This window comes from Triplophysa rosa, linkage group LG9 (genome assembly GCF_024868665.1).
Source record: "Triplophysa rosa linkage group LG9, Trosa_1v2, whole genome shotgun sequence".
NCBI classification, from domain to species: Eukaryota; Metazoa; Chordata; class Actinopteri; order Cypriniformes; family Nemacheilidae; genus Triplophysa; species Triplophysa rosa.
The window spans coordinates 25,981,429-26,003,381 of NC_079898.1; the positions used below are offsets into that span (position 1 = coordinate 25,981,429).

At 41.0% G+C, this 21,953-nt stretch overlaps 1 protein-coding gene across 1 annotated transcript; it reads right to left on the reverse strand.

Annotated features, from left to right (window-relative positions):
* Window positions 1-51: 51 nt before the first annotated feature.
* On the reverse strand, window positions 52-21,885 carry bcl2l11 (BCL2 like 11). Its single transcript, XM_057342978.1, has 4 exons — window positions 21,522-21,885; window positions 19,620-19,915; window positions 16,636-16,769; window positions 52-3,359 (listed from the first exon to the last, which is right to left on the reverse strand). Exons 1-4 carry the CDS (start codon window positions 21,536-21,538, stop codon window positions 3,255-3,257), a joined length of 552 nt encoding a protein of 183 aa, XP_057198961.1. The 5' UTR covers window positions 21,539-21,885; the 3' UTR covers window positions 52-3,254.
* Between the last annotated feature and the right edge of the window lie 68 nt (window positions 21,886-21,953).

Genomic DNA, 21,953 nt, shown 5'->3' on the forward strand with positions numbered 1-21,953 from the left:
ATTCAGATATGGGAATTGCTTATTAACAGAGACGAGCCCATATTTAGAAAGTTGAAAAAAGCGTCTTTATTTACAGCAGTATTGCACAAATTAGCACGGAAATATTTCAGTGCAAAATACAAAAAGATGCATTTAACGTCAAACAAACAAACAAACAAAAATTGTCAATCTGCTACAAATGTACTGGGTCCTGGGTGGCGTCAGGTCGGGTAAAGCGGACGTTCAGTGCAACTAAACTGAAGAGATTCAGTCAGAGGTCCAGTGAGAAATACGCAGGTTGGCCTGAAATTCATGGTTTCCCTCAGAAAAAAGGTTTGTTCGGGAATCACAGGGGTACAGAATGAGAACGCTGTTGGAAAGCGTCCGAACACATGGGAGATGAGATCAATGCATGTACGATACCAACAGTATTGAAACATGAGGTCTTTGGTGGTGACAAGTGGTAAACTTGCAACGTTAAGACAAACCAAAACAACCATCATTTTGGCAAAGTGAAACATTGTAAGTGATATACATATAAAAACACACACTATTATATCACAGGGCCTTTCGTCAAACTGACAAATCCTTACACACACACACCGTTTTATCTAAATTTTGATTTTCTAAATATTTAGCAATACCGTTCACGGTAGATGGTCAATACATCAGTCTTTATTTACTTGAGTCTTCGCTACTCATAAACGTGACATTTCTAAACCAACATACTTGACGGCTCATCCTGAGCCCTGTGCATCGAGTAATGAAATACTGAGTTTAACGGTAATAAAAACAGGAAAAGTCACAAAGTGAGATGCTATGAGCTGAAGTACGTTTGGAAGACGGGTTTGTTCAAGAAATCTCCACAGGTATTTTCCTACGGTCCCTGAGGCCTGTTGAAGGAAACTTTTTTGAGATTTGTGTACGGCTGGTGTTAAACAGTGGTTGCAATGTGTGCTAATGGTCCTTAACACCACCTACACAAGTGGATATAGGCAAGGGGGTTGAATTCATTGTCATAAAAATGTGCTAACCAGAGTTTCTGAATATAAAATCCTGATTTTCCTTAGGGCCCTTGGGCAAGGCACTTAAAACCATTTGGAAGTTCCTTTTGAGCTATTCTGGAAAAAACTGTCTACAACAGCAACTAAATTATAAAATCTAATTAATCTTGACGAACAAACCTAGGCCAAAGAACATGCAGCTGGAACATTAATGGAATTATGAATCGTATCCCCAAAATGTCACGTTTGTTCTTATTTCTCATCCCTAATAAGGAAACAATCCAAATAAAAACATTTCAACAAACCAAAAGATCTAATCTGGAATGTGTACAATGTGTCCAAAGTAACAAAATGTCAACAGTGATTACATGAACTTACTACCTTTGCCTGTCCCATTTCATTTGATTAATTGTTCTCTGTGTAAAATAATGTCTTCACATTGAATTCTTAAGTTGTTGTTGTTCCTCAAGACCTTTCTGAAGACCTTTCACACGACACGATGCAGGCTTCAACACGGCTCTCAGCAGGCCTCAAGTGCATGTAGATATAGTGTCACAATAAAGGGTGATTTTACAAAAGAATAAAGCATTTGTACAAAGTTAATGTATCTGAGAACAGATAAAAGTCTTATTATTATTATGACACAGCTCACACAGAAACATACCTTATGAAAAGTAACCATGGCTTTACTACAGTAAATATGGTTTAACCATGGTATTTATGGTAAAACCATAGTTAATAACCACAAATTTACCATTGCCTTAGTACAGTAACCATTTAAACATGGTGTTTGTAGTAAAACTATGGTCATCATAATAGAAATGGTGACAAATCTGCCAAAAACATGGTTTCTACATTTTTACTATAATAAAAACATGGTTAATAAAGTGTGAGACATGTCAAAGGCAGAAACTTTAGTACTCGGAACGTTTATGCAAAATATGAATCATATTTTCCGACTTTCAATTCGCTTGGTTGCATAAAAACGCAGATAATTGAAGGCGGTGACGTAGATGGCGGCTTTAAGACCCAGCGGAAGCACTGCGCAGACTGAAACCAAAGAATCGCGAGAGCGAGACAAAAGTGCAGCTATTCAAACGCTCTCGCGATACTTTGGGATCATAAACCGAACGGTTTGAGCAGCGGCGCACTTTGTCGAACACACCTCAACTCCAGCGCCTAGTAAACGATTTCCGCTTGCTTTTGGTAAGGGAGATAAGATGGACAGACGTGACATGTAATTAATATTCACGAGCTAAGCTTCACGTTCTATATTGCGCTCAGTGCGCTGAGGTGACGCTGTGGCGTCGAGCAGTTCACGGTTGTTGCTAGAAGGAATACAGCTACCTCCACTGGGCATGCGCACTTCAATACCGCATAATTTATGTCACGCTGACAACAGTTAATTACTATTTATTATTATGGTAAGGTTAGGTTTAGGGTAGGTGTAGGCGTTAGCTAGTTTAATTTATTGTAATTTTAAGGCGAGATTTTGCATCACTTCCGGCTGTCGCTGTATCAATTCAAGCCACAACCGCAGTTCACCTGCTCGTCGAGTCGTGTGAAAGGACCTTCCTTCAGTTGCCTTCAAACTAAGAAAAAACACGAAACCAGTGCAGATCTGTGTCTGGTTTGGAAGCCAATGTGAAAATCTATGAAAGATTGGCAAAAGAAGGTAAATTCATCACGCAAATAGTTTGTGATAACATGTTGTTTAAATTCCTACACATGTCTTCAATCACAGATGTGATTATGTCTGACCTCTGTAATGGGATGATTTATTTCATATGATGTGTACAGACTACGCAAGTGCAAACTGGGACAGGCAGAACTACTAACTTCACCGCTCGACCGACTAACGTCCACGATCATGAAAATATACACAAAACTTACAACTTAAATACAGTGAAAATAAATATAAAGTAAAGCGAGCGAAGAAACGCACAGATGGGAAACGATAAAAGACAAAAACGAAAGACGTGACGGGGCGAACAGACAATGAAGGCACGTTTTCCACACTCTTCAGGGTTCGTCGATAAGAGCCGACGTCAGTCATGTGAACACAGCATCTAATGGCTCAGCTTTCCACATGAACGCAGGAAACTCGCTGTGAGTTGACCTAGGGAGGGTCGACAGGTCCAAACCGTGGTACACCCGGAGAGGTTTCGAAGAGCAGCACTGCTGTTTTCCCTTATTATGTACATATATACAGTCGGAGGGGAGGGGGGGTTGGTTTGTTGCTACATGTCTACTGGGTGTTGAATGTGTCAATCATCGCCTTCGCAGGAAAATCTGCATTAGCTGTCCGATGAAGTCGTTCATCCAGACGATGATGACGTGCTCGTTCCGAGCGGCGTTGTTGTTGCCCGCACCTGCCTGTTGGGAGAGAGAGAAACAGTGTTTGAATCAGAGATGTCAGACATGAACATGCTTTCATCATTTACGACTTAAAGAACACAAAGGAAGGTATTTTGAAGAATGTTGGTAAACCAAACACGTTAGCTTCAATTGTATGAACACAAAACCACTAAGACATTTCTCAAAATATCTTCTTTTGTGTTCCACAGAAGAGTCATATTCAAGTTTTAAACAACATGAGTGTAATAAAAAACAACTCCCTATCCAATCTCAGTTGTTAGGTGACAAGTTAGGCCCAGTGTTGGGTGTAACTAGTTACTAAGTAATTAGTTACTGTAATTTAATTACTTTTCCCTTGGAAAAAGTAAAGTAAGGGATTACTCTTGTTTTTCTGTAATTTAATTACAGTTACTTCTGATGTAATTAAACTAAATACTTTGTGTAATACGTGTGTGTGTGCAGAAGAGGAATTTACATCAAAATTCAAAGTCTAACTTTAAAATCCGTGCTTTAATGTATAATTCTCACATTTGTAATTGATAATAATACTTTATGTAGTTTTATATTATTTATTTGAATGAATTAAAAGAGCCGTGTTTCATGTCTATCCTTAACTAATCAAGGTTGATAGGATATAGAAAGTAATTTGTAATAAGTAATTAAATACTTTTTGAAGAGAGTAACTTGTACAGTAATCTAATTACATTATTGAATGTGTAATTAGTAACTAGTAATTAATTACTTTTTCAGAGTAACTTACCCAACACTGGTTAGGCCCGATACACATTTCGCGTCTTTTCCGCGCGCATATTCATTATTTTACATGTAGACGCGCAGCAGCCGCGCAGAAATAGGGGGTGACGCGTCACGCTCTTTTTTTTCCAGGAGCGTCGGCGCCGCATCGAAATCGCAACTTTTCAGAAAGACGCAAGCGCACCGCAGGTCATGTGACAAGAACCAACCAGCCAATATAGACAAGATCAATGAAGATGGAGACACACTTTTAGACGCAAAATGTGAATCGGGCCTAAGTCATCTCTAGATAGACAGACACAAACACAAATCTTTACAGGTAAGAGCCGCCCACATAATCCAACAAAGGCATTCGGCTTATACTGTGACGCTGCACCATGTTGACACATGAAATACCACGCTGACACCTTGATGCTTTGAGGGACTTGCGGGATCTTTACGCGAGTCAGAAGTACAACAGACGCAATACAGGAACTGGCAGCTGCCTGGTCATCCGGTGAGCTCTGAGTCGCAGAGACTTGGCATCAGTTGACCTGAACCAGGTGGCCTCTTTTTGGCCCGCAGCTCTGGGCTGCATTCACCCGGCGTGCTGAATGACTGCGATAAGCAGCGGGGGCATTTCCCCCAGGAGACTGGCAGGAACTCGCGAGGAAACACTCTAGAAGTCCGAATAAAGAGGAGAGAAAAAACCTTTCCTGTAGAGAATGAAGGGAGGGTGAAAAACGCCAGGCCTGGGCGTCCACCTCGCCTCACCGTCAGGATAACAATCTGTTACCTCCATCTAGAAAACAATCAATTGGCTGCATATAATCCTCCTGAAAAAATTATTCACCCCAACAGTAAAAAAGAAAATCTATTTTACAGGACTATAACGTTGTTTGGCATTGTGGAACAATTAAGTGCATTTTCCTCCCAATTTCTCTTTGCTGAGTCCAGAGGATGTTTTGCTGTAATGGTCAAAAGAGTTTCAGCACTGTAATACATTGTGATTGTTTCACTGTAGACAATGAAAAAGGGCTGGATGTCATTACATTTCAAAATGCAAAATATCATTTCTTTTAATTTTGGGGTGAATTGTGATATGCAATGAAATACACTTGCCTATCATACACATGCTGTATTTGAAAAAAAATGGCCCTTGAATTAAAGCAGGTGTGCATGTGGGAATCAAATTAAAGCTGTGAGGGAAACGCATGGTTCCGTCGGGGAGCAGCATGCGGTCTCAATTAGCCTCGGTTATAAAACAATTTCTTTATAAACAAATGCAGAAGGTGGAGAAAAAAAGAGTTTTGATTCAGTAAAAGTGGTGCCAAAAATCACAACGTGCCCAAGGAGGGATTGTGTGTTCAGTCAGAGGAAACAGGTGAGCAGGAAGTGGAGTCCAATAGAGGGAAGATTTCACTCTGTGTGTGTGTGTGTTTGTTTGTGTGTGCAGAAGAGAAACCGCCAGTCTGTTGGACTGCAGCACTCAAACTGAACGCACTACAAAGACGAGCCATCTCAGGCGCCGCATGCATGCAGATGACGTCTGTGAGCATGTGAGTCAGTGTTAAATCATGCCTTCACAACAAAACAACTGCTGAGGTCATTGGGTTCAGGTGAACCCTATTCATGGGTTTCTACACAAGAAAGCTTTGCCAAATGACAAAATGTGGAGGAAAAGGTTGATTTGAACATAAATTTACATTAGTCATCATAAGGGATATATGAATAGTTCTGCCATGAAACTCTAGATGGCGCAGTCTTAAAGTCTAAACCTATCCGACATAATAACTACTACACAGTGAAGTGATTGGTTCCCTACGTATCAGCAGCCAATGAGCTTGCTGCTCTTCGTTTAAATCTCGGCTAGTTGATTGTTGCAGCAGTTGTTTTCAGAGGCAGCGCGTAAGTTGTCGTCCACACGGACTGATAAGTGTTGCACAGGAAGAGAATTGATGAATGCTCATCTTTGCATCTCGTCTATGCCCGTATCATGCGTTCATGCCTCCCCGTAACTAAATCCGTGCATTTGTTAACTACTACTACCACTGGCGAGCAATGAGTGCCGTAGCGGCGTAAATTGCCATGAGAGAATACGCAAAATAATTAGCTCGTGCAGTGTCACACGTGTGTACATTTTAACTCGCTATTGCCCAACTACACCATGCCTATTAAGTAATGACGCAGATTGATTGTCAATGTTTTATTGTATATCTTCTGTATACTGTCAGTGTGCTATGGTCATTATTATACCTATCGTAATATAGATATCATTGCCAAGGATAAGTGGTGCAGATATCATCCAAGACTGTCCATAAATGCATCTTGCAAAGAATCTTTCCAATTGCTGACTCTTTTACTGGAATCAGGTCATAATTGGCCGCTCAACCAGCGTTGTACAGAGTCGCCCCACTACGTCGGGGGTCGCCATACTCCGCGAGTAATTCTATTGTATCTAAGTGTGTGCAATGGCAGAAGCATGTGCTTCATTGAATCAATGGTCGAGATAAGTATCTATGACCTTATCTTGATAATTTGTTCGGGTGGATGCTGGGGTCTCATCTTTGGACTGCAATGTAATATTGTTAAATAATTGCACTTAGTGCGCGTCTATTAGAATTAAGCCGGTCGGCATGAAAGCCAAGGTTCATGGTCATAGGCATCAGTGTTAAGCCAGTTGGCTTGGTAGCCAAGGCTCACATAGTATAAGCCACTAGTGTTAAGCCGGTTGGCGAGGAAAGCCCAGGCACACATAACCCATAGGTCATTAGCATTAAGCCGGTCGGAATGAAAGCCCAGGCACACATAGATAGTACATGCGGTTCACATAGTCCTTCGGGGCAGCAGCAGTACACGTCTTGGCGATAGATCTGTTTGGGGATGTTCCTGTCCACGGCTTGAATTGATCATTTCTATGTCTCCTGCTTTGATGGGGGTTTATTCATGTTATATGTGCAGCAGCAGCATTCCTTATATGCACACAGCAGCATGTTGTGGATATATTGGCAGTAGCAAGTCTCCTTACTTGCTCCGCCACAGCAGCAGCAGCGTAGCAGATCTATTCCGCCAAGACCAAACATTATATGTCATGCACACTACTATGCTGAACACTCCGAGAGTTGTCATGACAGACCTTAATATATCTAATACATTGACACAACAAATCCCAGCTAACAGGAAATCTTTTTCTAAAGGTTCTCTTAAAGTTATCAAAAAACTTTCTTGGAAGAAGCATTTAATCAACTATACGTCATTCCAAAGTATTCTAAAAACGTTAGTATTAAAATGTTATTCTTAATTGGTTGGTGGATAAAACATTCAGTAATAATGTTTCATAACTTAATGAAATGTTAGCAAAGCATATTTTTGTTTGCTGGGGTAGTTCATTAACTTCAGGCTGTTTATCATTGGCAAGCAATTTGGCACATCAATAATCACAAAATGGCCAAATAGAGGCTTGATTTATTGGCCCTAGTTTACGTAACCATGTACATGCAGACAAAGATGCAGTTGCACCCGTGACCAAGACGGATCATTAAAAGGCTCATTGTTATGATGTGGTGAGCGCATCTTTAAAAGCAGCACGAAACTGCAGATAGCAGTGCAATAACAGGCGCATCCCTCTAATCGAGCGCGTTTAACTTGCGCAGAGTCCAGACAAACACCGACTGACTTATTTACGATTACTGCCCTGGTTTGACTCGACGCAGTTTTACGCTCGTCTCCTGCATCTGGGATCAATTCATCACCGCTAGCTTTAAAAACGTTGCAATCTAAGGTCCTATCTGAACCGCAACAGGGAGAAATCAGAGAGACCGAGCGAGACGGAAAAGAGAGGGGCATCCTTGACTTGTTGCGCAAGGACAATGGGGTCTGGCGTGGCAGAGACGCGAGCAAAACCACATGCAAGAAAAACAGAGCAGCCACAGCTGAACAAAGCCAAAGCATAGCAAAACAATCCTCGCAGACCGGGCGCACGTACCGAGCTGCTAATGCATTCACAGATGGCCGCTCCGCTGCTGCCAGAGCTGGTAAAAATAAATGTAATACAACACAAGTGCATGTGCTTTCAGTTTACGTGGAAGAATAGCATGTGACAGACTCGCAGGCACGCACCCACACGAAATAGAAAAACACCCTCTGTGCATGAAGAAACCAAAAATCAAGCATATTAGCGGCACGTCAGCCTGCTGTTACACTGGAAAGTAGCATGACGGGACGTAATTCATTCAGAGAATGAGTGCATGCAATAAAAATGGAGAAAAATGACGCAGATGTAGAAGTTTTGCAAGAGAACCTGAGGAATTAGAAGTATTAGATCTCAGTCACACAAATGATCAAAGAAGCTTATTCACTTCTAAAGCACTTTTGGGTATTGCTGCTAGAAAATGAGGCAACAAAAATCTTCTTTTGAGTCAAATAGCTGTTAAAGGCATCGTTTTAGCAACTTCACATTCAGACAGTTTTAGAATCGAATGAACAGCTGTTTTGCTATCAGCCAAATAAACGTGTGTGCCACGAGGTGTCTAACAATGTATTTCAGCGTTGCCAAACAGGGTTCTGTGCCCGGTCGTCAATCATGAATCACAAACCCTCAGGGAAACAGTAAGTTTGCAACATGTCAGGACAGAAACGCATGCAGTCGTCTCCTGAGAGGTAGCCGCATGACTCGATAGAAACTGCATCGGCTACAATGGTCCAGACTGTTCCATTTCTCCAGGGAAAATGCACGCAACAAAAGCGCATTGATGCACAGGGCTGACAAAAGTCCGTCATGTGCGATTTTGCAGGCGAGATGCAGATATTAGCAGGGCTGGAACAACAAGCGCGCTCTGTGGCCAGACATCTGCTCTGCATTAGCGCGCTGCTTACTAACAGAGTGATAGCATGTCGCAGCAGCGCTTCTCAATCGCCGCTGGTGCAGCCTGAGCCAACGCTGGAGAAGTGCTGAGGAGAGGAAAACTACTTTACAAACCTCACATCTAGGACAATTATACGGTCTCCGCCAAATCAATCTTTTTGTGAATTCTTTAAGAGAAACTGAAGTGAACACAGGGTTTTCCCGTAAACAACGCTGGCAAGTCTCTCAATTTATTCTTTATTAGTGGCTAAAGAGATTTCAACGCACCCCTAACCCATTCAATTTTGGGCACATTACTTTGTGCGCTAAAAACATTAATGATACCTCAAGTCATGTGGCGTACAAAGAAAGGTGGTGAAAAATCTCTAGCAACCACCTAAAACCACCCCGAAAACCCTAGTGACCACATAGTAACCTGCCAAAAACTATAGAGAATAACTCAAAAACCACATGGCAATGTCTTGGTAACCGCCTACAACACCTTAGCATTATGATGATATCATTTATGTGATGTTCTGGAATAATCTGATGTTGATTACAACAAGATTACATTAGCAAATATATATTACATATGCATATCTCATTTAACTGGTTTTTTGCCAATTTCATGGCACAATAAACCTGTTGAGATCACTGATCTATATAAACGACTGGATTGCTCATGACGTCATTTCACCGAAGCTACAGGTATGCCTATAGTGATAAAACAGTAATTTACCAGTCCCCATTTTTAGTCTAACAGTAACCTCTTACAACGCACATGTCGTAAGCATGTAAATGGTTAATTATTTAAAGTCGGTGAGTTCATTTTCGAGACACCTCGACATACGATAAATGTGCTTATTCTGAAATCTAAAAACAGATAAATACAGGCTTTATATGTTCTTGAAGTCATGAAGCTTTATTTCTAAACATTTACACGTGCCATTACAACAGTGTGCAATACACACTCACCTTCTGTACTTTCTTTACGTCGCTATTCTGCCCAAAATAAACATAAACATTGGAAAAAACATCAGAAGTAACAATTAATTTAAACACACATGTGAACTAAAAACTTATCGCGCGTCTAATAAGCTAAAAACAGGTTAATTTAAATCGTCGTTTTGACTGTAAGTCAATGGCGCTCTCTGTCAATTGGGCATACCAAGATGGCAGCGCGATCGCTTCCGGTGACTTCACCTCCTGCCGTTGGTTTAGCGTTGTAGGTGCAATTCAGTCATTTATCTAGATCAGTGGTTGAGATACAGCAACAAAAGTCATTTGTAACCGTTCACTTCTCAATATGCAGACATATCGTTTCGTAATGAGTGAACATTGTGTTGCACTTGCATTCAGTTACTACAAGTTCACTGCACACAGGCCAAAGAAACAAGATGCAAATAAACACACGCGTGTCCACCGTGCAAAACAAACCGCTGAAATGACATCACGCGAGAAGAGAAATAAACAAAGCAAGGAGCCAAAGGCCTTCATTTGGAGTGTTGGCCAGCTAGCTCCTCTGACCCTCACCGAGACTCTGACAGGGTTCGAGAGCGTCTCCATGGCGCGGAAGAGAGGGACCCAGCGCATAATTAGAGCTCAGAGTCTAACCGCAGGGTAAATATCATAAAACTGAGCTGTCCCAGACACACAGCTCATGCAACCTTTCCTTTATTCCCCTTTTCTCGGTTTTAAAATGACCCCTCTGCCTATTAGTATCTCCACCAGGGCTGTTAAACAGAAGTGGGCGGTTTGGGGGTGAATCTTGTTCTTTTTGAATGTTCTTATAAACTAAAGGCCCACATTTACAACTAGCAGATGCTTTTATCCAAAGCGACTTAAAGTGCATTCAAGTCATTTCTTCCCTTTACCTATTGAGAAAATAGCTGCAGCGGGACATACCGAAAAGATTATCGCTTTGTTAGAACACCGTAGTCTAGTTGTTTAACAGACTCGAAATCTGATTGGCTACTTGCTGTTGATAGTTATTTGCATGTGGGAGTTAGTTGACAAATACATCGCACATGTGTCCTATGGTTTGACATAACAATTTTTGCCGTCACACCATAGGACACATTTACAGTATATTTGTCAACAAAACATGTCATTTAACTGCAGAGTAACGTATTTATTTTGAAAAAGTTTGGATGAACCCATCATCAATATTGTTTTTACATAAGAAACAAACTTCAGATTTTAAATATATATATATATATATATATATTTATTTTTTTATATAAAACACACTACTATGCAAAAGAAACACGCCCCTTCCTGCATTGCTCTGCCCTCAAACGTGCTGTGCAACGCAGGCATGAAATGCTTAGCTTTGTTATAGCTTAGACCACGCAACTAATGACGATCTTTCTCTCCTGGGTCCTAACGCGTCTCCGTGGGAAAGTGTTTATAATATTAACGTGGGTCCTAGCTCCTGCCTGACCTTGATCCTACTTTTCATACTTAAAATCCACAGACCCTTTACTTTTATGTAATAAATAAGACATTGCTCCTTAGGGCTGTGCACGATTAACCGAAATATACTGTATATCACGCAACTGATGCACAGCTTGTGAGTGAAGTACAGTAAAATGCTGCTGCACCCGAAAGCCAGAGGGCGCTCTTGTGCAGAAACTCCAAATACGCGCTGCAGAAGAAGACCATAACACACGTAAGCTGTGTCTGAATTCTCACCCTATCTCCTATATAGTGCACTATATTGGGTGTCCGCCATTTTGTATTGTTGTCCGAATTCTGAGTAAACAACTCATTCCCTATATTTATTCACTACTTTTTACCCACAATGCATTCTGATTTTGAGTGTACATTCGATGTACACTCGCTCATTCATATTTCCCATGATACAACGCGAATCAACTGTCTGATTAGAATCAGCTGGAGGTGACCGTTAATGCCACGAATGTACGTTTATACACTTGTGTTTGTTTGTTGACAGTTATTTTCTACTTTTTGAGAATAAACAGATTAAATGAATGTTATATATCGCAGTGTTTTACATTTATTACGTTTAATAAAATTACGTAATATTGTTAAAATAATAGTAAATAAACGTGGCAAACAATTGTTTTGTTCTCTTTATTAAAAAACGAATACAATAAAGGTGACAAATAATATAAAAATGAACTTTACCATTTTACAAAACAATCCATAAAGCCACAGAGGTGTAATATAAGCGTTATGACGAATGTCCTGTCAGTACTGTCAGACGCAGGATATATTACGTCAGTGTCTGAAATTGTTCGCTCATTTTCATTCACAATTTAGCATTCGCTATATAGGGAATAGTGAATGAGTGAACAAGTGAGCGAATTCAGACGCAGCTGTAGTTCTAGGAAATGCCTAAGGACATGTTTTTTATCACTGTTACTCAAGCCTCCTCAGGTATTTTCGTGATAATAAAGTATATTCATAATGATCATGTTTGACGGGTGTTGCTTTTTTAACTGCACGTTATAAGCGACTCAAACTCGCACTGCTTTTAGATCGAGCAGCAATAAGCTACGCATAAAAAAATTATCGATGCCTTGCATAATCGAGCCAGCTCGATTTCAGCACGATTTATTGGTAATCGCGATTAATCGTACACAGCCCTATTGCTCCTGTATGACATCGCTTTATTGCTCCCTGAACTGTAAGTCGCTTTGGATAAAAGCCTCCGCTAAATGACTAAATGTAAATATGACATTGTTCTCTCCACAGTGTTTCTTATGCCCGCTTGCTCTCTTCCCTACGTCAACATGAGCAGACACCCCCCTTACTGCTGATTGGCTACAAGTTTGTTTTGGTACTCGGCCCGACTCTAAAACACTAACCCCACCTTTAAATGTTTTACTTGTACACTAGTATATGGATGGGCTCAAAACCTTTGTGTGAATATATATTTTTAAAAGAAGCAGTGTGACATTAAGTTCTGTTGCTCATGTTTCTTGCGGTTTCTAAAATACATTTGCATGGTTAGCGTGAAGACCCCTTAAGCCTATTAAAATAAATCACATATCCTCTTTTAAACATTGCTCCAAGACGGAACAGTTGTTATTTCCATTGACATGTAAAACAGTTGATATCATATAGCTGTTGTACATGAGATCTGACAACTGAATATCCCCCCGTCGGACTGTTAAGGTGCTCAGGGCGTGTCTGGAGAACCAGTCAAACACGAGACATCCAGCAACAACTAATCATTCCAGCACACATCAGGTTCACTCGTTCACGGTAAGTGAGTCATCCGGCATTCTATAACAATGCTCCTTATATCTGACAACACACTTATCTGCTGTTCTAGAAAGATACTACGTCACGAACACAGAGATAACCAGTTAAACTTAGTTACACATATTTAATATCATTAGTTCCTAAACATGGCTAATATGGGTTCATTTCACCCACAATTTAATGAACTGAAATATTAAAGTATCAAGTGAAATGTCATTCATGTCTACAGTACAAACATCGGCGGAGGAATTACGTGCCAAACGTTAAACATCCCGCACAGCACGCATATGTGAGAGTAATATTGACAACGCTGCTCGCCTCAGAAAGAGCAAATACGTTTGGAGCGGTTTATGAGCACGTCTGGACTCTTGCCTGCAGGTATATCTTTCAAGAGCTTTCAGGCCTTGTTCATTTAAACAATGACTCAGGTAATTTTACGCAGCAATAAAATCAAACAGTGATAGCCTGCTAGATAAGGTGCTATTTGCATGCTGAGCACACAGACAGTCTCGGTTAAACCTGCGTCTGTATACACCCCCACACAGAGAATGACGAGAAGAAAACATTCTCCCAAAGTCATACGAACTAAATATCCGCAAAGAGACAACAAATTGCCAGTTTCTAAATATAAACCGAGCCAATTCAAAAGCTGGAGTTAAGGCAAACCTCTGACTCACCATAATAAAAACAAATACTACAAGACAAATACTGCCAGAACCTCGTCCAGTTGGACTGGAGCCCGAGCAGGAAGCATAGCTCTGTACTGGAGTCAACGAGGCGAGAGACACGTAATTCGCCTCGGATGAGTATTAACTACCACAGATTGAGCCAATACAGTAACAGAATCTTGTCAGAACACACAACATCACCAAACAGATGGAGCGTTCACGGAAAACGTGTCTGTACACTCGTATCAATAATCAAAGGTGGACATACCGTGCTATTATACTGTAAACATAAGACAAAAGCAACTGATAAATATGGTAACTTGAGTCATTAAGCTCTTTAACTATGCAGACATCGTTCATTTCATATGTAGGCCGCGGGTCATATTGTCATTACAGCATATCTTTATTACCCATTACTAGGGATGCAACGATACCATTTTTTAAAGACCGATTTTTTTTTCCTGGTACTCGCCGATACCTATAACCGATGCCTGTATAATGTACAATAATGTTAATAAACCAGTATCTTACTGGTACATTTTCTTTTTTTCTTTTGTTTTTAGGTCTACTTAAATTTAAGTACTATTTTTTAATCAAGTTCTATTTTTATGATAAGTAGCACAATTTTACTTCACTTCAATTTTACATTTACTTCAGTTTACTAAAGAAAACAATATACTCTGTGGTCAAATTATTAAAATTTAAGGGGGGGGGGTGGTGTGGTAAAATGTGAGTGTATTATAACTTGTTCAAGTCAACCGGACTTTTATTTTGACGGGACGCCGCAAAGAGCGTTTGTTTAAGTTAACCGGACTTTTATTTTGACGGATCGCCACAAATGGTGTTTGTTTATGTGTTCGTGTCCTCGTGCAGTGAAACGCTGGCGTTGAAAGCTCCACAAGCACAATGCGTTCAGTACACGCAACCGCACCACTGTTTCACACACGGTAACGCAAAACAAGCAGAATACATATTTAAACAGTATCTGAATATTTCGTTAACTGTTACGTTAGCTGTTCGTTAGCTAATTTCTTGTTAGGAAATGCCTGGATTCCTCGATTCCGTCCGCCTTTTCCGCAAATCATAGGGCTCTATGTATGTCACGTGCGGTATCGGTCTTTGGTATCGGTGTGTCATTACGAGTACGAGTACGAGTACATGAGCTTGGTATCAGGCATCCCTACCCATTACTAGGATAATGTGTCCTAAAAAATGAACCACGGTTTAACTATAGACCGTTTTATCGGACGCGCGCGCACGCCTGACCCCCAGTTAACTTTCGGTTTGTGCTTGGCTAGTGTCTAATAATAAAACTATTTATATTTAATTTAAATGATTATTTTACTGTATAATGTTGTATGTTCATTTTATTAAATAAAACATTTGTGGAATGGGTCCTGTTTGGTCGCATTTAAAGAAACCGTATGGTATGTTGACATCTAGCGGTTGAGCTTGGTATCTATAGACGGTTTCAAAGTGAAAACATAAACAAACGTTACTGCGCATGTGCACGTTCGTGGATTGCCCTTAACTTCCGGTACACATTCGCAAACAATAGAGTGCCTGTCGATTATTTCTGATAAGAACCCGAGAAGAACCGTTACTTGGCTAAACTTGTCTCTCCAATATTTTGACTTTAGACTGCGATACCAAGCTAAACCGCTAGATGTCAATGTACCATACGGTTTCTTTAAATGCAACCAAACAGGACCCATTCAACAAATTGTTTATTTAAAGTCCCAGTGAAATAAAAAATTACAATTACAGTTTTTTTCATGAAATATTGCAGCGTTTATTGTAGCTTACCAATGTGGATCATTCTCTTTTTAAAATTTGTGTGCCCTCATAATCTTTAACTAAAATCTGAAAATGCACTTCCGTCCTGTACTGACTGTCCATCTTAAATGACGTATGCTATACGGCTTGGGCGGAGCATCCGTTAACTCCTCCCCTTTAACTGTCAATCTGCTCCCAGTTCCATTTCAAAATGCAACGGCAGTTTTTATACATCCAATCAAATCGCAGTGAAAAACAGGCCACGCCCACACTTTTTCTTATTTTAAATTCTGTTTCACTCGGAAACACGTCAGAATACGGAAGTAAAAACAATCGCAGATTACAGTTCATGGAGACTTAAATAAAATACTGAATTTTGTTGAATTGTGTTGTATGTTCATTTTGTTAAATACAATTATTATAAATAAAATAATAATATAAATGAATATTAACATAAATTAAATTAAAATGGCTATATTATTAGACACTAGTCAAACAGATCGGAAGTTAACTGCAGTCCCAGCGCTCGTGTCCGATGAAATGGTCTATAGTAAATAAAGTTTTGTTTTTTAGGAAATCCATAGTAACCAGAAATTTACTTTGGTATCACTATAGTAAGCATCGTTTACCTATGATATAAATATGGTAAAACAAATGATCATCAATCTACAAAAACATGGTTACTTCACTTTTACTGTAATAAAACCATTTGTTTTCCTAACACTGTATTAGTGCTATCATCCTTTATAAAGAACCTTTTTTTTTGACTGCTGCAGGACTGATGCAACTTTTAGAAACACAAGTTATGTAAATCAAGTCCTTTTACCGCAGTAAACACATCCCTCATTAAAGCCCTGATCTGCAGAGACCCATGAACCTGATATACACGCTGATATGAGAAGGGGTGGCATCTGAAGGCAAATTCAAGGTGACTACCTCAGACAGACAAAAAAAGCCGTTGTTCTACAGTGTAAAATATTTTATCATGCTAGATCTCCTGAGCTGGAACCTTTGGTCTGACACGCATACACACACAACTCACCTCATGAAAGTACAGGCGGTTGAAATCGTCCCCGATGCGTCGCAGCTCCCGAGCGACCAGTATCTCTTCGTGTCGCATGGCTACAGGTGCTGCCATCTGCCCGTGCTGGTGGCTAATGTCGGCAAACCATACTTCTGTGAAAGATGAAATAAAAGTTGTAAAAGTGAATGCAAAACAAGTACGTGATATTAACATTTTTTAAACATTTCGGTTGAAATGATACATATCAAATAATGCAAAAGTGCTTTACAATACTATCATTTAATGAAAGGTTTGTTTGATTTGAAACACATTTGCTTTGCATAGAAATAGAAAAACATGATATTTAAAGTCACCATGAAACGGAAGTTGCGATTGACTTCTTTTTCATATCGTGACGTATATCCGAGTGAAACGGCTTCTGAAATGAGAAAAAAATGTAGGGTGGGGCTATATTGTGCCCTTCCCTTTCGGATTGGTTTGTTGTAAGTTGGGCCTGGAGGGGAGGGCTAAAAATGCGTGGCCATTGGACAGTCATTATAGTCCTACAGTACCTCTTTTTTGTTGCTTACGTCATGTGGTGAAGAGTTGTTGTTGAGAGGGGGAGAGGAGCTTCATGTTTTTGATTAAAAATTACAAGTGCAAATGAATAAAAAAAAAATGATGGTGCACGGATAAATCATCTATAATAATCACTGCTACACTGTGTAAAACACTTAGAATTTTCCTGTTTGATTTCATGGTGACTTTAACAAAAGCTTTGGGTTTATCAACAGAAGTGACCGGACTGTGAAAAGAAAACCCCTGAATAGCAGCAAAGTGTTGGAGAGGTGAAATACATTAGTGCATTCGTGATATCTCACATCAAGACAGAAGTTAGTACATTTTGATGAAAATGTAATTTTATTTGGAACACATGCAGCGTTAAATTGTGAATAATAAGACAAGGAACGTGCAGTACAAAAGCAAACATTGCACATTTGATTTTGCAGAAGAAAATACTACTCCACATCACCATCAACGCGCTCGTGTTGGCACAAACACAATAGAAACAAAAGTGTCCGACCACTAAAAGTGTGCATTTAGAGCCGAGCGCTGATAAGAGATACGTCAACACACTTTGAAATGAGCAGTGGATTTTCTATTTGCTATCACAAAACTAAACAGACTTGAGGTTAGTTCTCTGAAGTAAAAAAAACACCTCTGCAAAGTTTTGGTTTGGTTTTCCACGGCCATTGGCGTGCAAAAACCTTTGTCAACAGTCTTGAAACGAGTCTCTTTGTCAGCAGTAATACAGTTGTCGATCGACTAAGGTTATTCTGGGGCTAAGCGTTAATATCACCCAAATTCAAGCTGAACTCAGATTGATCTCGTGCTATGACTCAAGTGAGAAACTGTTTTACTGTTATTTCTCATGCTCAATCATATTTGGACGATTGGATATTCATCTCCTTTCACAACTGCGCTTGAACCGTTCGATTTCAACCAGACAATATTGCAGATATCACTCTGCGTTTTAGTCAACACTTTCACCTCGACTCGTACCGTGACAAGCCGCTGTCAGAAATGGCATCGCAAAAAAGCCTCAAGGACTTTTTTGATGTTGTCGAGATTTTGATGTTGTCAATATTGCAGCGGCCTCATGAACGTCTATTGAGTCCAGGTTTTGTTAAGCCTCATTTGTCAAAATACTAAACACAGCACAGTCTGCTTCACAAACACTGAAACAAACTTTAGTGCATACAAGGGGGCACAAAGTTCATGCGTGTAAATCCAAGAGCTCATGTCAACACAATGCAGCAGCTAAAAAGGTATAAACAAGCGTCTGCTGGCGTGGGCAGCGCTCCTGTCGAGGAAGCAACAGATGAGGGCCCTGATAAGTTATTGTTGTTTCTCTTTGCCATTAAGAGCAGGTTTTCAGAGACGCTGCGATTGTGAGGCGCTACAGGAAGACAATTATCGCCATCTCATATCTCCTGCCTCTCAATAGGGAAAACAGAGATGGTTGGATCTCGTGTCTAGCCTTTACAAAAGAAGGGCCGGTCTATTTTGACTGGGTGCACTGAGGCCGCCCGACTGCTTTCTGGAGGCCGATCACAGTGCAGGTAAACAACAAGACAACAAGCAAATCAGCCCACTCCATCAGAGGCATTATGAGAAGATGGGTCACACATTTGTATTTGGGTTGTGAATGGAGCAAACCACCCAAACAAACATGCAAACCAAATCATGCTCCGGATATACTTCAAAACACACATGCACTCGTAAGGTAGTGAACGTAATTTGATGTGGACAGAAAAGAAATACAGCATATTCCATTAAGAGTAGCTGACACAAAGACAAATGAGTCGATTTGGCTTCGGGCTGCCTCTAAATGAAAAGACCATGCGCTCTGGAAGAGATTACCGAGGAGAGCGCGCTGCCAAGCATCAAAACACTACACTTGTCACGGTGCTAATGTTAAAAACCGAAGGCCAAGCAAAACATCCAAAGCACTTACATGGTCGACAGGCATATGAGTGAGTTGTAATTATGTTAATATTTGCATGCAAATCTTCATCTGTTTTGTGTCTGTCTATTGCATTGTGTATGCCCAACATCCTAATCATCCCAATGGGGATTCATGAAGTGCGTTTTGAAGTTTAACGAGCACGATCGCGTTAAAGGATGCGTAAAGCATGCAATGTTTTTGTGATGTGAAATATGGGAAGCAAAGTTATGTGCATATCGACTCGGGTCAAGACCACGTTCTTAAAAATAAAGGTTAAGCTCCATACAAATCCACAAGAGAAATGCACAACAGTTACTTCAGACTAAAGGTAAATAATTAAATGCTGGCAAGAACCTTTATTTCTAAGAGTGTACTATACGGTCAGAAGGGTGCACCTCTCTGTCTTGGTCATCTGATTTAAAACAATCCATTATTAAACTAACCCCTTCCCGTTCCTCGCGCTGCTCTTACACACCACAACAATTGTGCCGATTTGGTCTCCGGGGGATCTTACCATCATTTTGGCTGCCTTGCGCTTCGGAAATATTGGGCATTAGAGGGGAACTTGGCACAGAATCGCTGTCGACGGAAAAATAGCCACTAGACGACCTGGAGAAGGTTCGGGACATCGGTGACCTCAACTGGTAACCAAGAGGACTATTTGACATGGAAATCCCTCCCCTTAACGGGTCCCCATCGCTCGGCTGCGGGAAGGGAAAGTGCTCGGAGCGCGAGTCTCTGCCGGCTGCGCTCTCTCCGCGTCCCTGCGTCTCCGATAAGGAGGCCGAGTCGATGGCCGGCGTTTGCTCTCTGCGGGACAAATAAAACACTCATTACTGTCTTGGCAAACGCTTCGATGAGGAATTGTGTGTTTTTCGTGCTCAGTGGGCTTTCGTTCACGGCGATTTATATCGTGCGCACGAGCGGGCCGGTGAAGTGCGTCACAAGCGAGCACCACTTCAACTTCCTATTTCTCCCTGAGAGCAAAACACTCTGGAGTTAAGCGCACAGTCCGGGATAAAAACGACCGAGGTCACGCAGTCATCCCTGTGGTTTATCGTGATCGGCTGAATAAAATGAAAACACATGCAGAGTTCTCGCCGGTCATGGGTATAAATATAAACCGCGTCACAACGATGACATAACACGACGTCGAACATATAAATAAAACCCCAAACTGTGAATTTAACGTACAGCAGTGTTCCTGTAGCTCAGTTGGCAGCGAATTGCGTTAGCAACGGAAAGTTCGTTTATTCGAATCCCAGGAAACACACATATTGATCAAATGTATAGCTTGAATGCACTGTCAGTGGCTTTAGAGACTTTGAGCGTAACGCGCAAACGCAGTAAAAATAGCAGAAACATCTTACCGTCATGCCGTCATAGCGTCACGTACCACTACATTTGTCGCGCCTGCACTTGTCATCAAATATCACGGTCCAAAACGCGAAGTACTGCCGTCAGCGCGCACTATTATACCGGTGCGCGGAGTTTGACACAAACTCGTTTCTTCGGTTTTATTGATTCAAACTTCACTGTCGTTAATCTGTACCAGTGCAGCAATCGAGTTTGGCGATTTCTTTTGACCGAGAGCGCGGCGGCCAAAGAACAACACAGGCACCAAAACAAAGTTTCCTATTAATAGGAGCGCGGTGACGCCTCCTGACGGCAAGCGCACAGCAGACAATAGACGAAAGTTAAGCGAGTATCAGACACGACAGTTCAACAAAAAGCGCATCGTCAAGTCATGCAATGTCTTTGCGAACCTTTCGAGTTGTGTTCTTTAAATGAAAACGCAAATGAATGCAGAGCAACTATGGATTTGGTTCGTCGTAGGTGGGGTGTACACCTATAGGACTTAAACAACAACAACAACAAACGCGGGTTTGATCGTAATACTCTATTTTGACTAATCCAGCGCTGTGGGTAACGGGAAACAAAACAAAGCAAAACAGGTGCCTGCCTTTATCCTTTTCAGAACGCGGTTAAATGATTCAGCCTTTTTAAATGTTATAGCTTTTAGGCCACTGAGGGGGGTGGTGGACTCCTAGTATATCTCAACTTCTGTTGTCTTTTTGAGATGCTGTTTGGCTGAGCGCGATCGGAGACGCACGACGCGCATTTAGTTTTTTTCACTCGCCGCTGCGCGTAACTTTGTCTTCTGCGCGTATCGCTAGAATAAAGTATCAACGCAAGTGCAACTCGACACACAAATCTTGAAAACTAAACTTACCTCAGCTAAGATTTCTTTCTTTGGTGTTTTAGATCGCAGCGATCACATTAGACAAATGGCACGCGTGCTATTATAACGCAGTCCTTTAAAACACGATACTTCACAAGTGGAGTGGTTGACTTGTGTAAAAAAGAAACTGGAAAGTCCAAGAGAAAGCCGGTGCATACTCCCGTATAAACTCACCTGAACGCGTCAGACATATCCCCAGCGGCACATACGCTTTAAAGCATCATGGTAGCGATAAAACGGCACAAAGAATGGGTAAATTAAAATATCCAAAAGATTTTAAAAAATGTTAAAAAGATTCGCTTGTAAAAAGGACAATTCCAATGTAAGAAAATCGATGTCTTTAAATCTCTTGATGCATTTCGTTGCCGTGCAGCACCCCACGCATGAGATCCCGTTTGAGAGATGTCCACAGGATTGTTTTGGAGTGTGTCTTTTGTCTCGATCGCTCCTAAAGTGTACTTCCTCGGCTGGGCTCACTCAATAGCTTCTGCTTGTGTACAGAGACCAAGTTGTTCTTCTGAACTCTATTCACTGAAGCCAATACTCAGAGCAGCAGCTGGCTAAGTCCCGCCCCCGAGGTGGAGTTCCCGCTGACTCCGCCCCCAC

Excerpts from the sequence above, each read along its gene's own strand:
- bcl2l11 (XM_057342978.1), bottom strand. Across the intron at positions 16,770-19,619 it reads GCAAGGCAGCCAAAATGATG|AAGTATGGTTTGCCGACATT; the intron begins GTAAGATCCCCC and ends CATCTTTCACAG. Across the intron at positions 3,360-16,635 it reads ACCGCCTGTACTTTCATGAG|GCAGGTGCGGGCAACAACAA; the intron begins GTGAGTTGTGTG and ends CTCTCCCAACAG.